The following is a 25,911-nucleotide window of genomic DNA, read 5'->3' on the forward strand; positions in this document are numbered from 1 at the left end:
ATGCTTTGGCTAAAATCCATGCCACTTATTTATTCAACAGACAACTGAGTATCTTCTATGTTCCAGGTCATGTCCTTGGCACTGGGAATGGAGATAAGCCCTGGCCCTCAAGGAGCTCACAGCCTAGTGGGGGCAAAAGACACATAAATAAGTATAATGTAGAGTGTGCAAAGGGGACCACTGTGGGAGGCAAGGGGCAGAGGAATCGATTCTATGGTTAATGCCCGTAGGAAAAGAAGACCTGTGTGTGTGTGTGTGTGTGTGTGTGTGTGTGTGAAGAACACATAAGGCAATGGTTCTCAAAGTGTGGCTGGTGAATTACCTACATCTGAACCATCTGGAGCACATATTAAAATGCAGATTCCCAGCACTTTCTGCAAAGATAATGAATGATTCAGCAGGCTGCAGCTTGGGACTTGGGAATCTGTATTTTGAAGTGCTCAACATACTTTACATCAACTTCAAGTCTGAGAGCTTGTGAGATAAGGTTGGCTCATTTGGCTGGTGTGAAGAATGGTCTGCACATCCGAAATGTTCTTTTGTGTTGGTCTTTAGTGATGGGCAGGGGGCGCGGAGACGAGGAAGGGAGCTGACATTTGTTAAGCTCTGCTGTAGTCTGTAAATTAATTTAATCCTCACAAAATTCTGTGAGGTAGATATTATCATCATCCCCATCTTACAGATAAACAGAATTAGAGAGTTTTAATAATTTGTTCAATATTACAGAGCTAATAAATTGCAATGCTGACATTTGAACCCTGATTCATTTACCTCTAAAGCCTGTCCACTTCCTATAACACTATGTTGCCTCAGGGGAGAAATTTACTGATTAATGTCACAATTTTCTTTTAGGTCTTTGCCAGACCTTGCTAGGTAAATACAAAGAACAGCTGGATGTTGCTTTGGTCGTGCCCAATGTAACTTGGCAAGTGGGGACTTAGGGAAACGCTGGGAGGAACAATAACATGAGCAGCCAGTTCTTACTTCTTTTCCCATCGTTTTCTCACCCTCTGGTGGAGGGGTTATGAAAATGTACTACGGCTAGGAACCGGGTGCATCTGGATAGAAGAGCAAACATAGATGGATACCCATGAAAGCAGCTCCACCTGATGCTGAAGATTCCTGGAACTCAAAACACTCAGACTCAAGTTTCTCAAAAAATGAACTGTCAGGACCAGATGTAGGTCCAGAATTTGCATTAGCAAACAGTTTGGTCTTTAGAGAAATTGTGAAAGACTAGCAGCTTTTCCAGGTTAAACAAACACTGTTTGTCTCTTTCTACATACAGTCTCAGAGGTACAACAAAATAGACATGGCTCAGAAAATAATGGAAAGTCCAATCACATTTAAAGAACTTGGTGGGAAGTCCAACTGCATTTAAAGAACTTGGGGACAGGCCCAACCTCCAATAAAGAAAACAAACATACACCAAAAGGGTAAGCGCTGGTTACATTCCCACTCACCACATTCAGTGTCATACAACCAGATTTCAGGCAGCAGCAAAGTGGAGAGTGTTACAGCAAGAAAGGGAAAGGCACAGTAAAGGTGGCAGACAACAATGGGGGAGGGGGTGGGACCTCAGGTTCAGGAGGCTGGTGTGTAACCACCCCCCTCTCCTCTGTCATGGAGCTTGGAGCCACAACACTGACGCTTCAAACCACAAGGGAGTTTCCACCGCTGGAGAGCTCCTTTCTCATTTTTGGTGTTTCAAGCAACTACTGAGTCCAAAGATGAGTTCTGATCAAATCAGGTCGCAGCACTGACTCTAATGAACAGCATGTAGCTTATATGTCACTGCTGAGTGTAACAAGGATGGTAAGCCAGGTTTTATGTTATCGCTCTATCTTCTCCCTACCCAATCTAGCTTGGCTTAGAGCTGTTAAAAAAAATACACAAAAACATGCAAATCTGGATCGATCCTTTCTTACAAAAAACTTGATTTATTTACACTGCACTGATTCACACCCCCCCCCCCCCCCAAACACAATACACAGCTTCTAAAAGGCAGAGTTAGAGGAGCATGTTTAAACAAATCATGGTTTAAAAATATGCAGGCACTGTACCTGTGTGTTTAAGTGTACCTGAAATCTACTGACACTGCAAACTAGCTACACTAAAGGAACTCTGGGGGCATCTAGATGAAGTCTTAATCCTTTCTGCAATACCTGGTTGTTCTAGAGTCTAAACAGGATATTTGGGTGATGCTTTTGGCCAGCCAGCTGGCACATGGGAAGAGTATGGAAAGCCCACATCTAACTATAGAGCAGGTCTTCAAGCTTATCCTGTCACAAGTTTATAAAGATGAGGAACTATGTGTAATTGGGAACTGTGCTGTCACAATGCCCAGAATGCAAATGCACTTGTAACAAAATGTTACAATGTGTAAAATCAAGTCAACCATCCTGCAGGATCCTTGGGGTCCTCAGCTGTCTCTGATTATGACCTCAACCACTTATAAAGGAATCCTCAAGTATGCTGAGATATAATTATCAGAATGTTTGGGTATCTTTGTTCCTGAATATCAACTATTAGGGCTCACCTCTATGATTTCTTCTTGCATAAGCACACAGCACAACTCCTTAGAGACTGCTCATTATAGAGGCAAACTTCTGAGAGTTCGGGGGGTGGGTGTGCTCTAGGCTACCCCAGAGCTGAGCAGACTTTGTAAGGAGCCAACCCTTACAGCTCTAAGTCTTATCCTGGTTCTGGGCACATTTCAGTTCCGCTCCAAGTCCACTTTGCTCCAATTCAGCGATGACAGACATATATTTGAACTCATTCGGTCTGAAGTTAAAGGTCTCCACCACCCTGTACGTCTCCTTCCGATCAGTGGCATAGAAGAGCTGAACTTGGTTGGCAATGCACTGTGCCTCAGCAACATTCTGTAAGCAAGGTAAAAAGAACAGTGATGTCCTTCCCTGCATGGGACTGCAAAGCTCTGTATTTGAGTCCTGTGGCAAGTGGATCCTCAGTCAGGAGTCACTGCTTTAGGAAGCATCCCCAACTCCTTGAACTCCCAAGTCTTAGTTAGGTGCCCCTTCTCTGTGTACCCAAATCACCCCATGCTTACCTCTGTCATAGCATTTATTGCACTGTACTGTATTTGTCTTTTTTTCCTTTTCTTTTCTGTCTGTCCTTGCTAGCATGAATTCCTCAAAGTATGTGTGCTTATTTAACATCCCTGCACACAGTGACATCTGGTGAATGTTTGAGTAAGTTAATGCATATGTTCAAAATTTCCCTCTTCATTCAGTTCCTTTATCACTGCTATCTCAAGGGGGAAGAAAAGAATAATAGTTACCCAGCTCTAAGAACAAGTTTGTGAGCACTAAGTTCTTGACTAACCAGGCATGCCTTAAAACCTGTTCCTGATACCAGCTCAGTGAGAAAACTAGTGCCAAAGCCAGCTGTGACAGTTTACATTCTGCCCACAGATTCTATGACTCCCCCCTCTGATGGAGCCAGTCTCTCCTCCCTTGTGTGCAGGCTGTATTTACTGACGTGCTTCGAACAAACAGACTGCAGTGGCATGATGGGATAACTTTTGCTATGAAGTCACAAGAGACCTTGCAGCTTCTGTTCTGCTCTCTCTCTTTAATCACTTGCTCTGGGAAAGTCAGTTGCCATGTCATGAGGACATTTAAATAGTCCAACAGGGCAAGGAAATGAGGCCTCCTGCCAACAGCCATGAGAGTGGGGTCAGAGGTGGGTCCTCCCGTCCAACCGCCCTTCAGGTGACTGTAGCCCTCGCCAACATCTTGACAGCAGCTCCGTGACAGACTGAGCCAGAACCCTCATCTATGCTGCTACTGAATTCCTGACCCACAGAAACTATGAGGTAATACATTGTTGCTTTAAGCCACTAAGTTTGGAGCAATTTGCTGTGCAGCCATGTTTAACTAATGCACCAGCAAAGTCCCAGGGAAGAAAAGGGGCCACCTCCTTAAAAGCTCAGAGGCAGGGAAATGGTCACCAGACCACTCCATGTAACAGAGGTGGGGTTAGGACATAGGTTACACTCTTGAAACCTTACATAAGAGTTGCTTCAAGCAACTCTCGCTTTTGCCACCTGTACATTCTCCAGTTCTAGCTAGTCAGAGGCACTTACTCACTGTGTTCATATGGCCCAAACTCAACCCCAAAGGATAATGAAAAATTCCCTCTAAAACTGACTGTCAAAAGTATGCTATGTCTAGCTACAGAATGAGGAAGATGGGTTTATAAATACCCTAGGCCGCTTTATCTCCATTCTCTCCTGTGGGGCTCTCAGCTCATTTTCTCACAAGCAGGCAGGCACTAATCTCTGAGACTAGATCTTCAATCGAAAGCCTTTTTCCAAAATGCTGGCTATTTCAAATTAATAGAATTTCAGAGCTGGAAGGGGCCTCAGAGACCACCCAGTCCTCATTTAATAAGCCAGGAAACCAAAGCAAATGAGGTACAGGGATAGGGCCCAAGGTCATGTGGGTAGCAAGAGGCAGAGCCACGATCAGACTTCTGGACTCCAGGCTGGTATTCCCTCTACTTCACCCTGATACTGTTTCAGGTGGGGCAAGATAATTAAGATCATTAACTTTGCTTCATCAATTCTACCTTATTATACTCAAACATGCCCCAAGAGGACACTATTTCTAAAGCAAGTACATTGCCATAATCCAAGGCAGGTAGCACCATTCTCTGAGCCCATGAACAGTGGGGCCTCTGACAATCAATTTTTACTTGAGGATTAGGATGGTGGAGATAGGGGTTATTCAGCTGTGGTCACTCTAAAACAAAGCTGTTCCAACAGTAGAGTCTTAGGGGCTCTGCCTGTGGAGGTATCTGAAGCCCCTTCACCTCTGTTTCAGCTGTTCTACCCTAGGTCTTAGATAGATTTTGTTTGGATACAGGGTTCCTCCCACTGGTTAGAAGACTACTTGCATGGTGGGTAGAGAGGTAGACTAAGGGAGCTATGTGCATCTGTCTCTTGAGGGTTATAGAAAGCACCCAGCTCCTTATTCGCCCCCTGCCTTTTGCTCTCTTAACTCTCCATGTAAAGCAATAGTCTCCTTTCTTTCCAAGACCCAAGCAGATAAACATATTAACTCCCGGTGTTGCTCAATAAGGAGGTGTAACAACAAACATGATTTCTCCTCTTTTATATTACACTTCCAGGTTTCCCACCACAGTAACTTCTAACATGTCATTGAATGAAATGTCCCACAATGTCCCATTGAATGAACATTTCATTCAATGATGTTTTGTTGTAATATTGATGAGATGCTATAGGAGCTTAACTGTTGTGTACATCAATTAGCCTAGGAAAAGTGGTTTTGTTCTATGTCATTTTGCTGCAGTTCCAAGAACTTATCAACAACATAAAAAAGGGAGTTACTTTACTATACTAGACATCCACAGTCAAGTTGGCTTATACAAGGTAAACCACAGGGTGGGGGCAAAAGTAGGTTCACAGCTGTGGGTATGCACAACACAGAGTTTATTCTTGTATTATTATTAATTACTGTATTATGTTCCATAGGAACAACTGTAAAGCTACTTTTGCCCCACCCTGTATATATTTCCTGGTGTGCTGTTGAACATTATAAGACCAGAAAGTAAATTTTAATGATGATGGGAACTGTGTAGCAGTTTGAGACCAACAAAGTGAGGTTGTCAAAATGCCAAGTAGAAGACTCCTCTGACCCCGACAGTGCACATACACTAGAGGCCGTCCTGTGCTGAAGCCCAGAAAGTAAAGTGCACTCTCCAGGTCACTCACTCCTTGGGTCAAATCTTAAACCTTGTCATTATTGGTAACTATATCCCCCCAAATCTCAATTTGCAACACCCATACTTTGTCTACTATTTCCTGTCTTTTAAGCTCACCTCCAGCTTCAAAAGTCTTTTTATTCTGCTGGAACTCACAATTCTGTCTCTAACCTCTCTTATGTTTTCACTTCCTTCTTTATCCGGCTTGCATTCTATGGTCAACAATTATAATCACTCCTGTGCTTTAACCTCCTGGTTCCTATTTTACTTCATTGTACCAGTTGGCTAACCCATAACCCTCATTACATCCAACGCTCAGCCCTCTCTTTCTGTGCCTGTACCTGCACAGCTCATCTCTCTCTGATTTTCCTAGACCACAGGCAGGCACACACTTTCTGTAAAGGGATGGACAGTTAATATATTAGGCTTTATGGGCCCTAGAGTCTTCGTTGCAACTACTCAACTCTCTTGTTGAGGTAAACAGCCAGAGACAACATGTAAATGACAACCATGGTTGTGTTCCAATAAAACTTTTTTTACAGATACTGAAATTTCAATTTCATATACTTTTCTCAGGTCATGAAATATTCTTCTTCTTTAGCCCACCCTTCCCCTGCAACCATTTAAAGATGTAGAACAAATTCTTAACTCACGGGCCTTCTAAAAACAGACAGTGGAGTGAATTTGGTCTACAGGTTATATGTAGTTGGGTGACTCCTGTCCCAGATAGTAATGTCAGACTTTCTCTTTTCCACGCTAACATTCAACACCTCTACTCTTCCATCCTCACTCTTAGACCTTTCCTTCTTTTCACTACGCCTACTAGAGAGAATTTCTACAGGCTACCACCTCCACTATCCACTTAACTGCATTTGTATCCTGGCTTCACTTCTGTTGCTTTATTCTCCTCATTCCCAGACTTACCCACTTGAAAATATCACTTCAGCAATTCTCCCCTTTCTCCTCATTACCAACATTTCCCTCTCTTCTGGGTCTTTCCATCAGCACACAAATATTATTTCTCCCATAAATAAAATAAAAGCACTCTCATTCCCACTTCTCCCCTCCAAGCTAATGCCCCATTCTCTCCTTCTCCTCAGAAAAAACCCTTCCAAAAACTTGTTTATGCTGACTCTAATTTCTCTTTCCATCCTCTCTTAAATGCACTCCAATTAAATGTTGACCCTACTGTTCATTTCAAATGCCCCTTGTAAAGGACCCCCATGACTTCCATGTTGTAAAATGTAGTAAGTTCCCAGTCCTCATCTCAATTTCCCTACCAGCAAGTGAGATGTGGCCAGTTGCACACTCCCTATTCCTTGAAACATTTTTGTCTCAGATTCCAGGGCATTCTACCATCTTAGTTTTCTGCCTATGTCATTGTTCCTTTTAAATCTTCTTTGCTGATGCTTCAGCATCTCCACTGGGCTCAGTTCTTAGACCTCTTCTCTCTTTTATCTCCATTTACTTCCTTGGTGATTTCATTCAGTCTCACGGCTTTAAATAATAATCTGTTGCTGATAACTCCCACATTTATATCTACAGCCTGGACCTCTCCTCCGAATTCTAGGCTCAGGTATCTAACTGCCTACTACTTGGAAATCTAATAGGCATCTCAGATTTAATGTGCCCACAAGTGAGCTACTGATCTTCCTTCCAAAGCTTTTCTTTCTGTAATCTTGTCTATCTTAGTTAATGGCAACTTGATTCTTCTGGAGAGGATTTTGGGTAACCTCCAGTTGAGTGTGATGAGCGGAAGGAAGAATAGGAGAAATGGGACTGCCAGTTTCAGGAATAACAGACAGGGAAGCAGAGTCCCAGTTGTGTCCAAGACTTGTGACTTATAGCTACTGTGAACTACTAGCTGAAGGCCATCACTTTCTCCTTTCCTGTATGCAGCTGGTAAAGACAGAGAGGAAAAACAAGTGGGTGTTATAATAAAAAATCTCAGGGAAAAGAGGCATGAAAGTGGCCAGCATCTTGAGGACATCTTGAACTTAAATGTTGCCACATAAATGAGCCTAAAATGAGCAAGATCAGACAAATAGGTTGTACAGTAATCATGAAACTGCTCCTAACTCTGGATATGCAGACAGAACAAACACAATGGGTACCATTATCAATGGGCATGTGGTTGATGCTGTATCCCAAGGAATGGGAAGAGGGGCAAAGGAAGTCACTGTGCACCAGGAATGTTGTACATGTGAACAATATGGAAGATAAAAGATTGAAAATTATTCTAGACTTTGAACTCCTCTCTATACTTAAGCAGCCATTTACTTGCCCATAGTCTCTTACCTAAAATCTCTAAGGGCCAGATATGTTCTGCTGAAGTCAGAATTTTTGAATTTTAGAAAGGTAATAGGTACAGAGTGCATTCAGAGTGTTTGGATTTCAAAACTGAAGTGACTGAGAATCTGTACTAACTTCAAGTCTTGGAAGAGCTTGAGCAAGACCTAATTATTGTCAACTTTAAGTGAGAAATAAATTCATATAGTTCTCGTGAATTTTACTTCTCCTGAGCTTTTGCAGAAGAATAATACCTTCAGGGCTACTAGGTAAATCCAAAGAGGTAAAAGTTGATTCTTACCAGAAATGTAGAATCCATTTCTGCTGTCATCAGTACTATGCCCTTTTCTTCCTTAAGTTCAGGGTAGTGATATAAAATCAGCTGGCTGGCTGCAGCTTCCCCTCGGGTCTGTAAGGAGGAACACTTATCAAGGCTCAATAAGGTACTACCACAACAAAACTGCAATTTCAGAGCAATAGAGAGTCTGGAGGAAATTCTGGCTCTTACCAGCCCCTTGGGTGTCTAGTGAGTTGAGGACTGGTATGTGGGGGATGGTTAGGCCTAACAAGGCAGGGTGAAAGTGACAGTTTGCACAGTGTTATTTGTGTCTTCAATTGAAAAAGGTTTGGCTCTTTTCCCAGAAAATGTTTACAGTAGGCAGTGAATCCTTCATCATGGCTATATATTTAAAAACAAAACAGCACAAGCAGCTACCAAATCAAGTTCTAAAGAAAGCAATATGCTTGTGTAATTGCCACTTTTATGGACTAGTGCATTTCACAGTTGAAATCTACTCCCCTTGGCTGGCTCTGAAGACTGAGCTCTTTTAAGCTGTAGCAAACAGCTGGAGAGTTTGCACATGGGCCAGATTTGTAATGTGCAGTTTTAAAATGCAATCTGGGTAGGAGGTAGGGGGAAAAGAAGAATGAGAACATCATAATTTCATAAAGGATGGACAGGGCAGTAGTTACTAGACCTCAATACAGACTAGGAAGAGAGACTGGGTTCAAAAACTAAAGCCCTATACAGTGTAGGAGGAAACAACTATACATTAAAAAAAAATCTCTGGCTTTGGCTGGTGTGGCTCAGTGGACTGAGTGTTGGCCTGTGAACCAAAGGGTCACAGGTTCAATTCCCAGTCAGGGCAACATGCTTGGGTTGCAGGCCAGGTCTCCAGTAGGGGGCACACAAGGGACAACCACACATTGATGTTTCTTTCCCTTTCTTTCTACTTCCCTTTCCCTCTCTAAAAATAAATAAATAAAACCTTAAAAAAATCTCCGGGTTTCATCTCTAAACATTCAGCAAGTCCTTTTATTATCATCTCAGTATTGCTAGGGTACTTTTAATAGTTTAGCCTCTCACTTCTCCTGAACATACTACTATACTGATCATTTTCATCATAATTATGTTCTCTGGACCTTTTTCTCATACATGTACATGAGCTTCCTGAGGGCAGGACTTTGGCTCAAAGGTATCTAGGTCCTAGCATAGTTTCTAACACAATAGCATAATGTTCACAGACTTTGGAGTTAATGACCTGAAGTTAATCAAACCCAGCTCTGCCACTATTAGCTGCATGAACTGACTTCTCTGAGCCTACTTTCTTCTCTGTAAATAAAAATAATAGCAACTATCTCATGGGATATTTGTGAGGACTAAATGATAATACATGTGCCAGAAAAATCTGGCACATAGTAAGTATATCAAATGTTGATTATTACAGTATGGGCCCAATACATGATTGTTAGAAGAATTATAAAATAATTATAACCTGCTCCCTCATTCTATTTTGCACTCCCTTTATCCCAACTTCAAAGTCAATATAATACATGATAGTTTTTTTTTTTTGCCAGATTTGGCCTCTAAATATAGAATGCCAATCTTCATTATGACCTGATGTAAAATACTGACTTTTATTTTAAAAGCTTCAAATGCTTTGGATTGAACTTAATCTAATATTTGTGGATAAACCAAAAAAAAAAAAAAGGAGGGAAGCAAACAAAACAGCATCTATGGAATGGAAACCATGCATTTAGCACCTTAGAAAGTGCTGAGCTGATTAATAAAACTCATGTAAAATGTGGAGCCTTCCCTAAGGTTAAAAACCTTAAGGTTCTAACCATTATAACTCACCCATGTTTGTTAAATGAGGCTCATGCAGTAAATGTTTTAGAGGCTGGGGGAAGAGACAGGAGAGAGCCCAAAGTAGCCAGAGAACATGTTTTGGGGCTTTTCCAATTCTGAGGTATTGAATAGGGCCTAGAAAGCTAGCCCAACATACCAGGCATGACAATTCATCAATGCTACGACAAATACTGCGGGGAGTTAGTATGTAGCCTATGTCCTCCAGCCTCAGGAAGGCTCATGGTCCCACAAAGGGGCAGGCCTCTTTCCTCTAGGGGATGAGCACAAGCCACCTACCTGAATGTTTATAAGTGCAGTGAAGTGGAGTTCAGTGCCTGACCATTGTCCTACAAAGAACTCATAGCCTTCCCTTCTCGGTAGTGCACATAGAAACTGGGGGAAACAATACACAAGGAGGTAGATGAATAAATACAATCATTTCTTCTATATCCAACCCCCTATATCATTCACTCAATTTCTTCAATATTTGATTTAAAACATTTTTTAAAGTTATGAAATTCATACATGGTAATATAACAAACCCACCTGAGAGAGAAAGCATTAGATACCCAATTTAGTTAAGCTCTCTGTGTAACCCATTCCAATCCCACCGCAGAGTTAACATCTATCCTGCATTTGCTGATTGCCATTCCCTTTCAGGTTTTTATACTTTTAATGTGTATGTGTATATTCATAAACAGGAAACAGTACTGTTTGCATGTTTAAAAACATAAATCTTATTTATCGTGTATACTTTTGCAACTCGCTTTTTTCACTTCGAATTATACTTCTGAGATTTATCCATGTTGATAACTATAGTTCTAACTCATTAACTTTTCACTGTTGTATGGATTTCTACTATAGAAATTCGCCACAGTTTATCTATTCTTCCATTGATGAACATCTGGGTCTTTTTCAATTTCCAAACTTCCAAACGCTGCTGAATTAATTTTTGCTCCAATAAGTATGATCACGTCATACTTTATCATCTGAGGCTGATACTTGGATATACCAAGAAGTGATCAGTTTTATGCTCGAGATGTTTAGACTTGGGGATGAGTGATGGAGGAGAGAAGGATGCCACAACACAAAGGATAAGCAATCCAACTTGCACAAGTCACAGGACTGTCTCCTTACTGCCAACCACCCAGGCTCAGCTTTGTTTTATCAAATGGAATAACCTCAGTGCCTATTTAACTGCTAGCCCCTTGTTAGGGAAAACATTTTTTTTAGAGCTTTTATTGAGGTCTACTTGAAGCAGTAAGTTACACATATTAAAAGTGTACAATTAGAAGAGTTTGATATGTGTACACTATGAAACCATGACCACGATAAACACAATGGACACCTTCTCCAAAAAGTCCCTTTTTAATTCACAACTTTCTCTCCCCAACTCTCCCTAGCAACCCCTGATTTGGTTTCTGTCACTACCGGTCAGGCTGTATTCTCTAGATTTTGTATAAAGGGAACCACAGAATCTGTACTTCTTTTTGGTTTGGCTTCTTTCTTCAGCACAATTATTTTGTGATCTAGCCATGTTGTTGCCTATATTAAGGGCCCATTCCTTCTAATTCCTGAGTATTATTCCATGGTATACATGTACACATATACAATTCTTTAATTTATTCACCTGTGATAGATTCGGATACTTTTCAGTATTTTGTTATTACAAATAAAGCTACTATGAACATTTGTGTACAAGTCTTTATATACATGTACTTTCAGTTCTCTTGGGAAAATATCTTGGAGTAGAATGGCTGGGTAGTATGGCAGGTACATGCATAACTTTTAAAGAAACTGCCACACTGTTTTCAAAGTGGTTGTACCATTTTACATTCTTACTAGCAATATATCAGAGTTCTAATTGCTCCATATTCTCACCAACACTTGGAATGGCCAGTCTTTTTAATTTTAGTCAACCTAGTGATATCTTACTGTGGTTTTAATTTGCATTCCCATTATGACCAACGATGTCAAGAAGTTTTTTAGGTGCTTATTTGCCATCCTACTTCACTGGTGAATAGTTTGAATCTTTTGCCCATTTGTTAATTGGGTTGCCTGCCCTCTTATTATTAAGCCGTAAGAGTTTTTAATATATTCTAGATACAAGTCATTTGTCAATATATGTCTTGCAAATGTTTTCTCCCAGTCTGTGCCTTATCATTTGTATAAAAATGTCTTTTGAGAAGTAGAAATTAAAATTTTTTTTAATGTGGTAAAACACACATTACATAAAAGTTACCAATTTAAGTATTTTTACCGTTTAACCATTTTTAAGCGTACAGTTCAGCGGCACTAGGAACATTCACTTTGCTGTGCACCATCAGCACCTTTCACCTCCAGAACTTCTTTCCCCTTCCCAAGCTGAAACTCCATATTCATTGCACAGTAATTCCGTCTCCTCTCCCCTTGGTCCCTGGCAACCACCGTTCTACTTTCTGTCTATAAATCTGACTGCTCTAAGTACCTCATGTATGTGTAGAAGCTCACAGTGTTTGTCCATTGTGACTGGCTTATTTCACTCAGCATAATGTTCTCAAGGTTCATCCATGTGGTAGCATGTGTCAGAATTTCCCTCCTTTTTAAAGCTGAATAATATTTTATTTTATATACATACATACACACACACATTTTATTTATCCATTCATCTACTAATGGACACTTGGGTTGCTTCCACCTTTTGGCTGTTGTAACTATGCTATGAACATGTGTACACAAATAGCAAATTTTAATTTTGATGAAATGTAATTTATTGATTTTTAAAAATACTTTGTGCTTTTTGTTATATACTTAAGAAATCTTTGCTAAATCCCAGATCACTAAGATTCAACCTAAGATCACCAAAACCAAGATCACTAAGATTCTATGATCTGTTTTGACTTAACTATTGGATATAGTATGAGGCAGGAATAAGATTATCCTGTCTTGACTGGGCGGCTCAGTTGGTTGAAGCACCATCCCGTATACCAAAAGGCTGTGGGTTTGATCCTGGTCCGGGTGAGTATGGGAGGCAACCAATCAATGCTTCTCTCTCACACTGATATTTCTCACTCTCTCTCTCCCCCTTCCTCTCTCTTTAACATCAATAAAAATATTCTCAGGTGAGGATTAATTTAAAAAAGTGAAGTAATATTATCCTTTCCTCCATTTAATTACCTTGGCCCCTTTGCTGAAAAACAACTGACCACACATATGTTGGTCTATTTCTGGATTCTCTACTGTTCCACTTATCTACATGTCTATTTTTATGCCAGTACCATACCGTCTTCATCACGTAGCTTTATATTAATTCTTGAAATCAGATAATGTAAGTCCTCTAACTTTGTTCTTCTTCAATATTGTTTTGTTATTCTAGGTCCTTTGGATATCCAAATAAATTTTTTAAATCAGCTCATCAACTTCTTTAAAAAAAGCCTACTGGGCTTTTGATTGGGATTATATTCTAGAGATCAATCTAGGGAGAAATGACAACAATATGGAGTCATCTAATCCATGAACATGGTTTGCCTTTCCATTTACTTAGATGTTTTTTATTTTTTCTGAGTAATGTTTGGCAAATTTTTTTGATAATCCTAGAAATTATTACCAACACCCAGTTAGCTGGCCTACTTTACCTATTCCATTCCCTTAGGTCTTCTGTAGGTCATTAATCCAGGAACAATCTCATGGTTCCTTTTATGTACATACAATTGGGATGGCATGGCCAAAACTGAGAAGAAAACTGCTAATAAAACACTCTTACAGGAAGTTGAAAATACAGTCTCAGGTGCTGCTCCAACATTCCCTTATACTGACGGATTAAGATCCAGATCAGAAAGAGCTGAGATATAAAAAGTCAGAGACTTACTGGGCCAAACTCACAAGATTTCATAAGGCTAAAAATCTCAATTATTGGTACAATCAACAGATGGGCATCTCTGTTAAACAAACAGTGCTATAACAGGAGACAGTATGGAACATCAAGAGATCAGCTAGAATGCATCCTTGTTGGCAGCACTGACAAGCAATCCTGAAACTTACTGTTGGACAGGACTGAGCCCGGGTCCAGATCAAATCAAACTTCTCTTCCTGTAGGTTAGAAAGGAATAAAATTTACAAACAAACAAACAAAAAGCCAGAGAAGGTTGCAATCATACTAAAATTCACCAAGACTAAACTCTAGAACTAAAATACACTGAACACAATCTGTTTCATCATTTACAAATTCCTCTTGTGACAGAGAGGAAAAACCAGACACCTTCTTTGCTGTTCAGTGCCAGAACTGTGTGTGAACAATGTATACTCCAAATGCCCCACACTCTCCAGGGGACTCTGCCAAGTGTCTGAGCTATCAGGTCACTAAGTCTGTCTGAAGGAAGCCTAAAAAGGCCTGTCCAAACAATGAGCCAGTTTTAGAGATCTGAAACATCACAGAAGTACAGATCCTTTGGCTGTTCAACTTATGAAGGGCAAGGTTACACACGTATAAAAGGCAGAAAAAACTAGCAATACTATCACAGCAACCAAAAAGCCTGGCTTTACTTTTATGCCTATAACGTTTTATCCTTAATCTTATACTTAGACATGTTAGCTTAGTATATACATTTATGCTCTTGATATAAACTTACCCCAAGCTACTTCCTCTTCAGGGAAGAAGAAGAGCATAGAGAACTAGCTGACAGCCCCATACATCAAATGCTGATCTCAATGGTCAAGCAGTGGCTGGTGACTATCTATTTTCAAAATGGCAATTTCAAGAAGGGGGGAAAACCCCACCAGAAAATGCCACTTGCTTGGGAAATGCCAGAAAAAAATTAGAAGGAGGCTCTAAATCAGCTCACTTATAGACAAGAAGGGAAGAAACTGGCCCTGGCTGGGTAGTTCCGTTGGTTAGAAGGTTGTCCTAATATGTCCAGGTTGTGGGTTTGATCCCTGGTCAGGGCACATACAAGAATCAACCAATGAATGCATAAGTAAGTGGAACAAGGAATCGATGTCTGCCTCTTTTCAGCTCTTACTCTCTCTCTAAAATCAATTAAAAAAAAAAAGGAAGAAACCTATGCTAGAGGCCCTGTGTTAAATTCCAATAGCTTGGAAAACACCAAAAAGAAATAAAAGATTTGGAAATTGCTCAGCAGCATGAACTTACACCATGCTCCCTTGTCAGAGACTTGACTTAAAGGGACATTTCTAAACCAGAAAGAGGGAAAACAAGAGCCATAAATATACCATATGGAGCTTCCAATCTTTGGTACTCAGGGCATAATAAAAACCCTGAGAGCTATAAACATAAGTTCTCAAGAGGCAATAAACATAGGAAAAGTAAAGGCAACTGCCTGCTAAGGTTAGAGACATGACCTTCAAGCTATAACACTCTCATTTCCCCTCCAAACTACTTACAGGAATAACTGCGTAGACTGTATCTTTTGCTGCAAAGTACTGCTGCCAAATCTGTACAAAAAAGAGAGTATGTCTGTGACATGTGGCTAATCTTTTCAACCTGCACCAAGATAGGATGACAGCTTTCACTGCTCACAGTAACATGCTATTTGACAACAGAGAGAAAAATCTAACACGATGCTTTTATTACTAGTTCAACATTACAAAAAGATTTAATAGCATCTACTCTTCTAGGTGATTAAACTGTAACTCGTACTAACAAATTCCTGTCACAGAAATGAATACTATGACCTTGTTAATAATTTTTCTCAAGAACATGCCTTGTGTGTAATAGACAAGCTCTTTTTTTTCTTATCTTCTTTCGTCCTTTCTGAAACCCGAACTCCCTAGCAACTGTGGGTCTTCTCAGAGAGCAGGACATCAGTCACTCAGAGCCCAGGGTCTGGAGTCAGGCAGACATAGATACAAATCCCAGCTCCAATCATTTCACAGCTACGCTACTTTGGGCAAATTACTGAACAATAACTAAATAATACCCATATAACCATGAATAAAATAGAAACAGTGTCACCTCACAGGACTGTTGTGAAGACAAGCTGCAATAATGCAGGTTTGTGCTTACACAACAGAAATGCAATGCAAACCAGAGCCCAGGTGCTCTGGGGGGTGACAAAGAGGCGCTTAACCCAAGTTAGGGAATGATTGCCAGAGGGTGGACACTTAAGATATATCTCGAAAAGTGATCAGAAGCCAGCCAGGTGAATAGGGAGTCTGGAAAGACAAACAGGTAGGGCAGAAGATAAGAGATACATTCTAAGCAGAGGATGACAACATTAGCAAAGGCACAGAAGTCAGGGAAGACATCAGAGCCAAGGTGACACCCGAATTGGTGTTGAAGAATGGGTCACCCTCCTTTAAAGCTGCTCTGCTTTATTAACATTCCCATTAAATGAGGGACCAACTCAAGATACTAATCACAGTGTAATCTAACCAACGCAAAGCACAGAAGGACCATTGCTTCCTAGGACTCGGGCAAACCACTCTATCAGTGCAGCCCAAGGCTGCTTTTCTTTTCTTTTTTATTCATGTCAGAACACTGTCTTCTCGTTTTAAGGATAGCATATCCTGCCTATTTTTATGATTTAATTTATGAGGTCTGTCAAGAAAAAATCCAGCCATTGTTAATGTAACAAGAATAGTTTGTACAACATAGATGTTACCTGGCAGCCAAGGAGAGTAGACTGGAATGTACATGTGTGAACAATGACGACTTCACTGTAGTAGTCAGTGGAGGCGGTAGATGCCATTGAGTGAGCATGTGTACTGTGTGGCTGTCACATTCAAAACGACTGAGGGAGCAGAGCAATGAATCTGCACCAAATTTTGCATTAAGCTTGAACATTCTTCTGCACAAACTATTCAGATGATTCAGAAGGCCACAGCTATGGGCAATTGGCAGCTTCACTGTGACAACGTGCCTACTCATGCATCACATCTCATGCCGTTTTTTGTGAAATATCAAATCACCCAGGTGACTCAGCACCCCTACAGCACTGTGACTTCTGGCTTGTCCCCAAACTAAAATCACTTTTGAAAGGGAAGAGACTTCAGACCACCGATGAGATTCAAGAAAATATGATAGGGCAGCTGATGGCAACTGGGAGAACTGTGTGAGGACCCAAGGTGCCTAATTTGAAGGAGACTGAGGCATCACTGTCCTATGCACAATGTTCCTTGTATCTTGTATCTTCTTCAATAAATGTCTCTATTTTTCTTATTACATGGCTGGATACCTTCTAGACAGATCTTGTATTATTAGTAGTTTATGAATAAACACTATAATGAGACCGATAGATGTTTCCTAACATAGTTGACCTTGGTTACTCAAAATCATTTTAACAAATTTGTATCTAAAATTATAGGTGTAAATGATACTTGTCATATGATCAAGACTTCTGGGCCTGGCTTAGGGAAGCCTAAAGGACATGCTTGGTGTCCACTTTCCATTGGCACTTCCTCCCAAAGGCAGTTTGAGGTCTCCTCGAGACTTTGCATAAGTCTCTATCAACAGAGACTTAAAACCCTGTGCTGTCCTTATTTTCCTGTCTGTACTTCCAGCACCAGGATGATGGTGGAAGGACAGACACAAAAGCTCCATCAAGCTCCTTGAGAGTAGGGGATTCTCTCATTTATCTCCCTGGCTGGCCCAGAGCCTGACATTTAATAGGTATTCAATAAATGCTTGCTGAAATGAATGATACAGCCCGCAAAGAAAAACCATGGCAATCCACACAACTTCCCATAAGGGAATGCGATGCAGAGTCAAACAGACAGGGGTGTGCGTCCTAGCTCTGCCACTCACTAAGTCATTTAATTCTTTAAGTTACGGTTTCCTTGGTGGTGAATCAGGAACAGAAGTATCTACTTTACAATGCAGTTATGAGAATTGAATGAAATAGTGCATATGAAGCACTAAATAAAGTACCTGACACAGAGTACACTGCTTTTATTATTTTGATTCTCTCAATATACCTAAAATATAATTCATGGAACCATAAGGAATGCCAACAAATAGCTTATTATAGTCTAATTAGAGAAAAACATTATAGACATGAAAACTTAAATAGAAGTGTAAAATGAGGTATTGGAATGACCAAACTGGCAGAACAGATCAAGAGTGCTTTGAAGGAAGGTGTCCAGGAAACTTCCTGCAGAAGGTCCTATAATAATGGAGGGCCCTGAGTGCCAAGCAAAGGAATATGGTAAGTCATCAAACATTTATTGAGCAGGTTACTAACTAATATTTTTATTTATTTATTCAAAAACACAAGTATAGCACTTACTCTGTGCTAGGAACTATTTTAAGTACATTACAAATATTAACTCATTTAATTCCCCAAATTGAGGACTATGAGGTAAGTACTATTATTATTTCTACTTTACAGATAGGGAAAGTAAGGCTCTGCAGGGTTAACTAACTCATCAAAGTCATTCAGCTAGTGAGTGGGCAGAGCTAGGACTTTAAATAGGCAGCTTGGTTCTAGAGTCTGTGTTGTTAACCAATACATTAGTCTTCTCCATAATGAAAGCAGAACTCTAAGAGGATTCAACTGGTGTGGATATGATGGGGGAGAGGGAGAAAGAAGAGCAGGGAGACCTATTTAGAAAGGTGGTATAATAATCCAGGTATAGAGTAGTGATGATTTTAAATAAGATGTGGGGAACAGGAATGAAAAGACAGGGGAAATGTGAGTTGATTAGATATACAGAAGTGAGACCAAGAAAGACAAGTTTTCTTATGACACTGTTTTTCATGTAATTCATCACTCTTGCTATCTATGGCTATAGAGAGGTGTCAGGAAATGTATGCTCCTTTCTACTTTCAGATTTGGTTCATGGAGCACACATTTCCTTAAAGTACGTTAACCCATCTCTGTTCATTACCTGTTTTATTTCATCTCCAGTTTTGTCTTTCACCATCTCAATGTTAAAGATTGAACTGAGAGTCTGAAAGAGAAAATAAAAAGCAATTAGTACCCACAGTTTAAAAAATAAAACAGCATCACTTTATCTGTAAGTCTGTGGGAAGCAACATGTCAGGAGAGTGAATCAGATCTTCAGTAAAGACAGAACCAGGGTGAGAAAGCCATATGCTCAGGGAAGTGAGCCCCTAAGCCCAGGCAGGCTTTGGTAGTGCTATTCTGGGGAGTATCTCAAGGTATGTCTTAATCCTTCACCCTCACAATGAGCACTGCAGCACTTTGCAGCTAGGAGGAGAAATTTTGGTTATCTTTAACGGCTATTCTGCTAGGAGTGGCTTCTTAATTGCAAATTAAGTGACAGAGTAAGTATGTTTTTGATTTTTAAAAACAAATTCCTATAGAAAAAAGGTATCACTCTATTTCCTCTAGCACCCCCAGGACCCACACTATGCTAGGGGTTACATCAAAGACACAAATACTCATAGAAATATTTCTCATAGCCACAGCTGATAAATCACAAAATCACTGAACCACCACAAACATGTTCAAATTTGCAGCCTCTTGTTGCAGTTGTTGCACATGGCTTCAAACCTGGATAATCAGTTAGACACCTACCTTGTCCTTAGTGAATCCTCCACTCAAAGGCTGTTTCCCCGAAGTGTTTGTCTGAAATATATGATAGATAGGGCATTAATCCACACTGATCTCAGAAGGAAAAGACCACCAAGTGAGGTGAGGTGCCAGTATCTCATCCAGTACTTCTGCACCTAAGAACTTACTTCTCTCCACTCCATACAGTAACTGTACATACTGTTCTTAGAGTTGTTGTTTGTGAGACCACTTTTCTTTGACTAAGCTTCTGAGATACAGAGATGAGAAGATCCCTTTGTTAGTCGCCAGCATGTGCTAAGACTGAGAGTGAATCCTATACCTGCCACTATGGATATAAGGGACTCCTTCCCAGATTGAGGGCTGCTTGGGTTTTCTGTGCTCTGCCCTCTGATCTGCTCCACAGTGACCACAGATGAGGTGAGAAATGGGAAGATGTCTTTCCCAAGGCTGCTTCTTACCTGAGACAGCACTTCTGATGGCAGACATACTCAGCAGACTATAGAGTTTTTATACTATGTGGTCTTAATATTCTTTCCATCAAATTAGACTTTGCCTCAAAAAAGGCCAAGAACAACTGAAGGTGATTATAGTCTCTTTTAATCCAGTATCTGACAAAGGCCACAGCCAGGAAACCCTATTTTGAGTTGTTTCTGAGTATGGGGACGACCTGTTCTGAGTCTTCTGTGCAACTTCTCAGTTGAAGACCATGCCTTTTCAGGGGAAAAGAGTACAAGCTGCATCTGGGATTCTGAAGCTGAAAAGCACTTTCTGCATAAAACCCTGCCTTTCGTTACTCTGTGATTTCATAAATCCAAACCTCCCATAAATTATGCCCATAGATCTTGTACCCATAAATCAGCCAAAAGCCTGGTGTAGAAAAATCTATCGGATGCACCCCAGTCTTTCTGGTCATACTCCTATACCGTGACAACATCCTAATGCAGTCTTTCCTTTATACACAAACTATCCAAAAACAAAAAAGATAGTTGATTTCATTTTTTAAATTACTTTATTGTCGTTCAATTACAGTTGTCTGCATTTCCCCCCACCACTCCCCCCCACCCCAGTCAAACCCACCTCCCTCCCTTGCTTCTACCCTCCCCCTTGGTTTTGTCCATATGGCCTTTATAGTAGTTCCTGAAGTTGATTTCATTTTCTTACCACTCGCCTTTAGGTGTATTGTGAAAACAAAACAAACAAAACCCTCTACTCACACAACTGCCTGCACCTTTCAACCACCAAACCTTGTATATTCTTTCCCCACAATATCCGTCTAGTTCATCCTTCCATTTCCACTTACAAATATAAGAAATTTAAGCTTATTGCATTTTAACTAATTAAAGACATCACTTATCTTAAGACACACCATTATTTTATGTATCAGAAAATGGTGCCAATTAAACAACAACACAACAGTTATATTTCATTATCAATTTTAAGACAATTTTAGAGATGTCAAAATGGGGGGAAAAAAGGTGAACTTGAGAATCAGTGAAATAAAGTAAAAAGGAAATTGAAACTATGAGCCAAAGTCTCAAGAGCACTGAGCACACTACTACTCCCCCAGGGATCCTTTTGAGATCTGTGTGGACAATTGATTTGCCATCACAATGGACTGGATGGTGACACCTGCACTTATGGGAGGGACAGGGATGCTGAATGAGCAGCTGCAGTTTTACAGATGAGTTTTATATATAATGAAGATTTTCCCTCATCCTGCAAAACTTCTCTATGTCTAGCCAGACACACTTTTAAGTGAAAAACCTTTTTATAATTACCTGGGCCGAGAATCTAACTCTGTTTTCCTTTTCTTTCTTTTCCTTCCTTCCTCCCTTCTTTTCCTCTTTCCTTCCCACCCTCCTTCCCTCTCTTGATTTTTTAAAAACATGGCTTTAATAAACAAAACATTTTTCAGAACCAACTACTATGTAACTTGAGAGGAGACTATATTGTGGAATCTCATAATGGTCATTGTTTATAACACTGCTCATGGTTTGAGAGTTTTTACAATTACCAACACAGCACCCCTGTACCAGTCAGATTTTGTTGCTTATATATTCATGGTGCTTTCACATATAGGTTAAAGCATCTGATGACTGCATTAGGTCTCACAGAATAATTGTGCTCAAAAACTCACTTATTAAAATATGCGTTTTAGTAAAAAATATTTTCCTTTATGTTACAGTTAGGGTATTATATTGATTTTTTCCCCCCTGAAATGATGCGTGTAGGTGGGTTATATTGTCTAAAGAAAATTTTATTTATTTATTGTTAGAGAGAGGGAAAGAGAGGGAGAGAAACATCAATGTGTGGTTGCCTCTCATGCGCTCCCCCCATTAGGAACCTGGTCTGCAACCCAGGCATGTGCCCTGACTGGGAATCGAACCAGGGACCCGTTGGTTCACAGGCTGGTGCTCAATCCACTGAGTCATACCAGTCAGGGTTATATTGTCTACATTTTATTTCAGGGTAGGAAAGGGAGAATTTACAAAAAATTATTGCAAAAAGAGGATGCTGGGTATTGTGTGATAGGAACCAAAGACTCGAAGTAAAGAAGAGGCTTTTGAAATGGAGCCACTAGCTATTAGCCTTTTTCTGTATAGATAGGAAAGAAAGACAGTAAGTAAATATTTACCCTAGAATTGCCATAATTTAAATGAAATCTTTACTTGATCTGCATTTTATCATAAAGTTGAGTTCCTAAGTCTGCCTACAGAAAGGGACAAAAAGCTTTCCCATATTAATATTGAAAGTTTATAATACAGTAGAGAACTATTATTGTCACTATAAATTTATCATAGGAAACTGCATTTGTTAAAACACTCGTAGTAGAGTTGTTTGCTTGCACAGAGTTGTAAACTGTGTTTGCCACAGGAGACTGGATTTACTTCCCAACCCTAGAACGACTAACCCACTGACTTGCTCTTGTTTTAATGAACCACCTGTTAAAAGGCTGAGTGGATTATCATAAAACTTAGGCTACCCAAAGCTAAAAAGTTATTCTCCGAGCAAAAGAAACACCTCTCATTTTAAACACAAAGTGGAATTCAATTTTCCACCATAGCTACCTTAATTTCAGATGCACCCAGCCCGTACCTGGGTTACTGTACATTTCCCCTGGTTTTGGCCTCTCCCACTCCAATTAATTCTGTGCATCATCCTAGATAAATATTTTTCAAATAATAGGTTGAAATCAATTTAGTGGATTGTGGCCAAAGTTTTTAAAAAGATAAAATAAATAACTAGCGTACATTGCATATAGCAAAAGCACCGTCATATAAATTTTTTTTTCAGTTATAATCATATGCTTGTATACTAAGTTACAATGTAAAATATATTTCTTACTGGGGGTCATGATCAAAAAGTTTGAAAAGTACTGCATTATATTACTTTCCTATACATAGCTTCAACATGCTTTCCCCCAGCTTTGATTCTTATTTAAGGGTAATTGCTATAAAGCCCTTTTTTGCCCCCCAGTCTCTATAGCCCACTGCCATATGTGCCTTAACTCAATCACACGACTGCTCCCCTGGGAGCAGTGGCTACCTTCTCCATCCCTCCACATCCCCACATGTTTGCCAGAAAGGTAGGATACCATTTATGGATGGAGACTGAGCTGAGCAGAGAGAGGCTATGTTCAGTTCATCCAGCTGACCCATTGATGAGTCCATTTCCAGGATAAGGGTTGGGGCTGAGGGTGTAGAGTACTGGTGAGCCAATAACACAAAAAGGGGCAAGTCTTACCTTCTCTTCCACGCATTTGATAAAGTCACCTTGCCTGGAGTGCCCCACTGGCTGCTTCCGAAACTCACTGCGTTTCTCCAGTCGGGACTCAAAAGCAGCTGGGTCAGACCTGATCAAAGGTAAACCAGAAGTCAAACCACTGGGGCCTTTTCAGATTTGAAAAGAACAAAACATCATGATTCACTTCTACAGAGAGGGGTCACAGGCATTCAGAGGCTAAAGGATTTGCCTTTAGTTAGTCAGGCCTGAGCACAGGGCTACAAATCAAAAAGTGGAAAAAGAAATCTAGTTTTTAACTGTTGTTAATCCTCAAGAGGACTTTGTAACATTTTTCTTCTGCAGACTATTCCCTAGGGTGACAGAGAGCTTGGTCAGATACTTACACTCTGGGTACTTAGAATTCAAATCCTCAAGATGGGAAGGGAACTATGAGATCATCTTGCTGGGTCACCTCTTCAGGCAGGAATCCAATAGCATTTGTACCCTGTGTCATGCTTTTATTTGAACACACCTAGTTCTTGGACAGCTTCTCCCTAGGTTAAACATCTGTTCATTCAGATGTAGGTGGTTCAAAGGCTTCAGGCAGCCCATTTTGCAGATTTAGCACCTGAGTAGCTCTCTGACCCTTTCCAAAAAACCTGCTCCTGCAGATGGAACATCAGAACTTTTCTTTTATGTCAAAATGGGGCTGGTCTTCAGGGCTGAAGTCCGGGTTGAGGCCGCTGTCCTTGTTAAGAATTCTTTAGGCTGTGTAGCCAATGTGATATTTAGCTCTGTACACCTTGGTGAAGACTCCAGCTGCTCAGCCATGAGACCTGTAATGTCATGGGTGTTATCTACAAGATACAAGCACATCTTGCTCACCTCTCTGGTGGAAGCCTTGCTGGTCAAGGCACTGTAGGGAGCCCCTCTTCCATAAAACTCTTTTCCAGAGGTGATATTAAACATCACTGCCATGTATGTGAGTGCATCCTCATTCCCTCTGCACCAGCTCCTCAGTGTACCGTGTGGTTCCAGGGGCCCTGCTCAGTGGTGGTGTGACAACTGCCCAGCCAGGGCTGCCAGTGCCAGAACCAGGGTCAGGGCTGCCAGTCCCCACAGCCACACCTAGGCCTCCCATGATGAATGGAGAGAGACTGAGGAGCAACTTAGGCAGTGTAGTCTGTGCACTCCTGCCTTGCATGTCTTTTATTATTAAAATGTTCTCAGCCTAAATTTATCTCTGTATCTTTCACCTTCAGGAATAAGAGAAACATCTAATTCCTTCCATATGAGTACTTGAAAGTTACTATTATGTCACTCCTTAAATGTTTCTTCTCTAGGTGAAAACAATTTTTTTGGCCCCTTTTTATATACACCCATCTCGACTTCCTCTAATCTCCAGGTCCTTCCACCTGGAAGCTGAGGGGGTAATGTTAGGAACCCTGGATGCCAAGTCAGATAAATCTCAACGAGCTGTGTGTTCTTGGGAAGGTCTCTTACTTTCTCTGATCCTCGGTTTTCTAATCTTAATGAGAGGGTTCAGCTGTTGATTCAACTGTGACACTACTAGTCTTTGATACCCTGCTCCCACCTCCAATCTCCTTTCCTTGCAGTCAGGGCTCTAGCTAGGAGATTGGGAACATCAGTTTCAGGCCAGACAACTGACTCAATATGTGACCTTGAGCAAGTCAAGTCCCTTCTCTGGAAGGCTCCATTTTCCCATTTCTATAGGGCAGGTGTCTTGGAGCTGCCTTATAAGGGCTGTTAAGTCTTTCAGAACTAAAGAACAAAGGCAGACAACGGAGAAATTGCAAGGGCTTTGCGGAGACTATCAGCTTTGACACTAGCTGTGTGACTTGAGGCAAGCAATCTTGCCTCTCTGAGCCTAGATATATCATCCGTCGAGTGGGGACAGTAGTAGTGCCCACCTCGCAGGGTCTTGTAAGCACCTAAAGCATCAGGCACACCAGAAGCGCAGGCCAAGCACCGCCCCTCCTCCCTGCCCACTACCCGGCGGCCGGGGCCCGCACCTGCGCAGCTGCTGGATCTTGTCGCGGTAGCGGTCGTAGAAAGGATTGGCCTCGAGCTCGTCCCCGATACTGCTGCCGTCGGCGCCCCCCGAGGGCAGGCGAGAGCCGCAGCGCACCGGAAACACGCGCAGCTGTGCGGGTGCCACGAGCCCCAGGCCCGGGGCGCGGCTCCGCACTGCGCACAAGCCCCGATAGAGACCAGCTAACTGCAGGACGGCCGGACCCGCACCACCTGCCGCCGCTACCACTGCGGCCATAGCTGCCCCCACCTCCTCCTCCTCCTCCTCCACGTCCTCAGCCGCAGCGGACTCGGCCCACGGCCCGCGCGCCCCCTCCATTGAGCTCCGGGTCCGCCGCGCCGGCGGTCCGGCCACGAGGTTCCGCGCGCGCAAGGTTCCGGGAGCCGGGGCTGGGCGAAGGGGGACGGGGCGGGGAGAAAGGGTCTCGACGGGTCCTCGCCCTATGCGCTTCCTGTGTCGCCGCGCGCCTCCTCCCCGGAGCCTGACCGGATTTGCTC

At 41.4% G+C, this 25,911-nt stretch overlaps 1 protein-coding gene across 1 annotated transcript; it reads right to left on the bottom strand.

The window, feature by feature from the left end:
- On the bottom strand, window positions 1-25,770 carry ATPAF1 (ATP synthase mitochondrial F1 complex assembly factor 1). The gene is made up of 9 exons (XM_028513063.2): window positions 25,395-25,770; window positions 23,383-23,491; window positions 19,642-19,692; window positions 18,989-19,051; window positions 15,545-15,595; window positions 14,186-14,233; window positions 10,463-10,558; window positions 8,339-8,446; window positions 1-2,882 (listed from the first exon to the last, which is right to left on the bottom strand). Exons 1-9 carry the CDS (start codon window positions 25,730-25,732, stop codon window positions 2,688-2,690), a joined length of 1,059 nt encoding a protein of 352 aa, XP_028368864.1. The 5' UTR covers window positions 25,733-25,770; the 3' UTR covers window positions 1-2,687.
- Between the last annotated feature and the right edge of the window lie 141 nt (window positions 25,771-25,911).

The sequence above is a fragment of the Phyllostomus discolor genome, chromosome 5 (genome assembly GCF_004126475.2).
Source record: "Phyllostomus discolor isolate MPI-MPIP mPhyDis1 chromosome 5, mPhyDis1.pri.v3, whole genome shotgun sequence".
NCBI lineage: Eukaryota > Metazoa > Chordata > Mammalia > Chiroptera > Phyllostomidae > Phyllostomus > Phyllostomus discolor.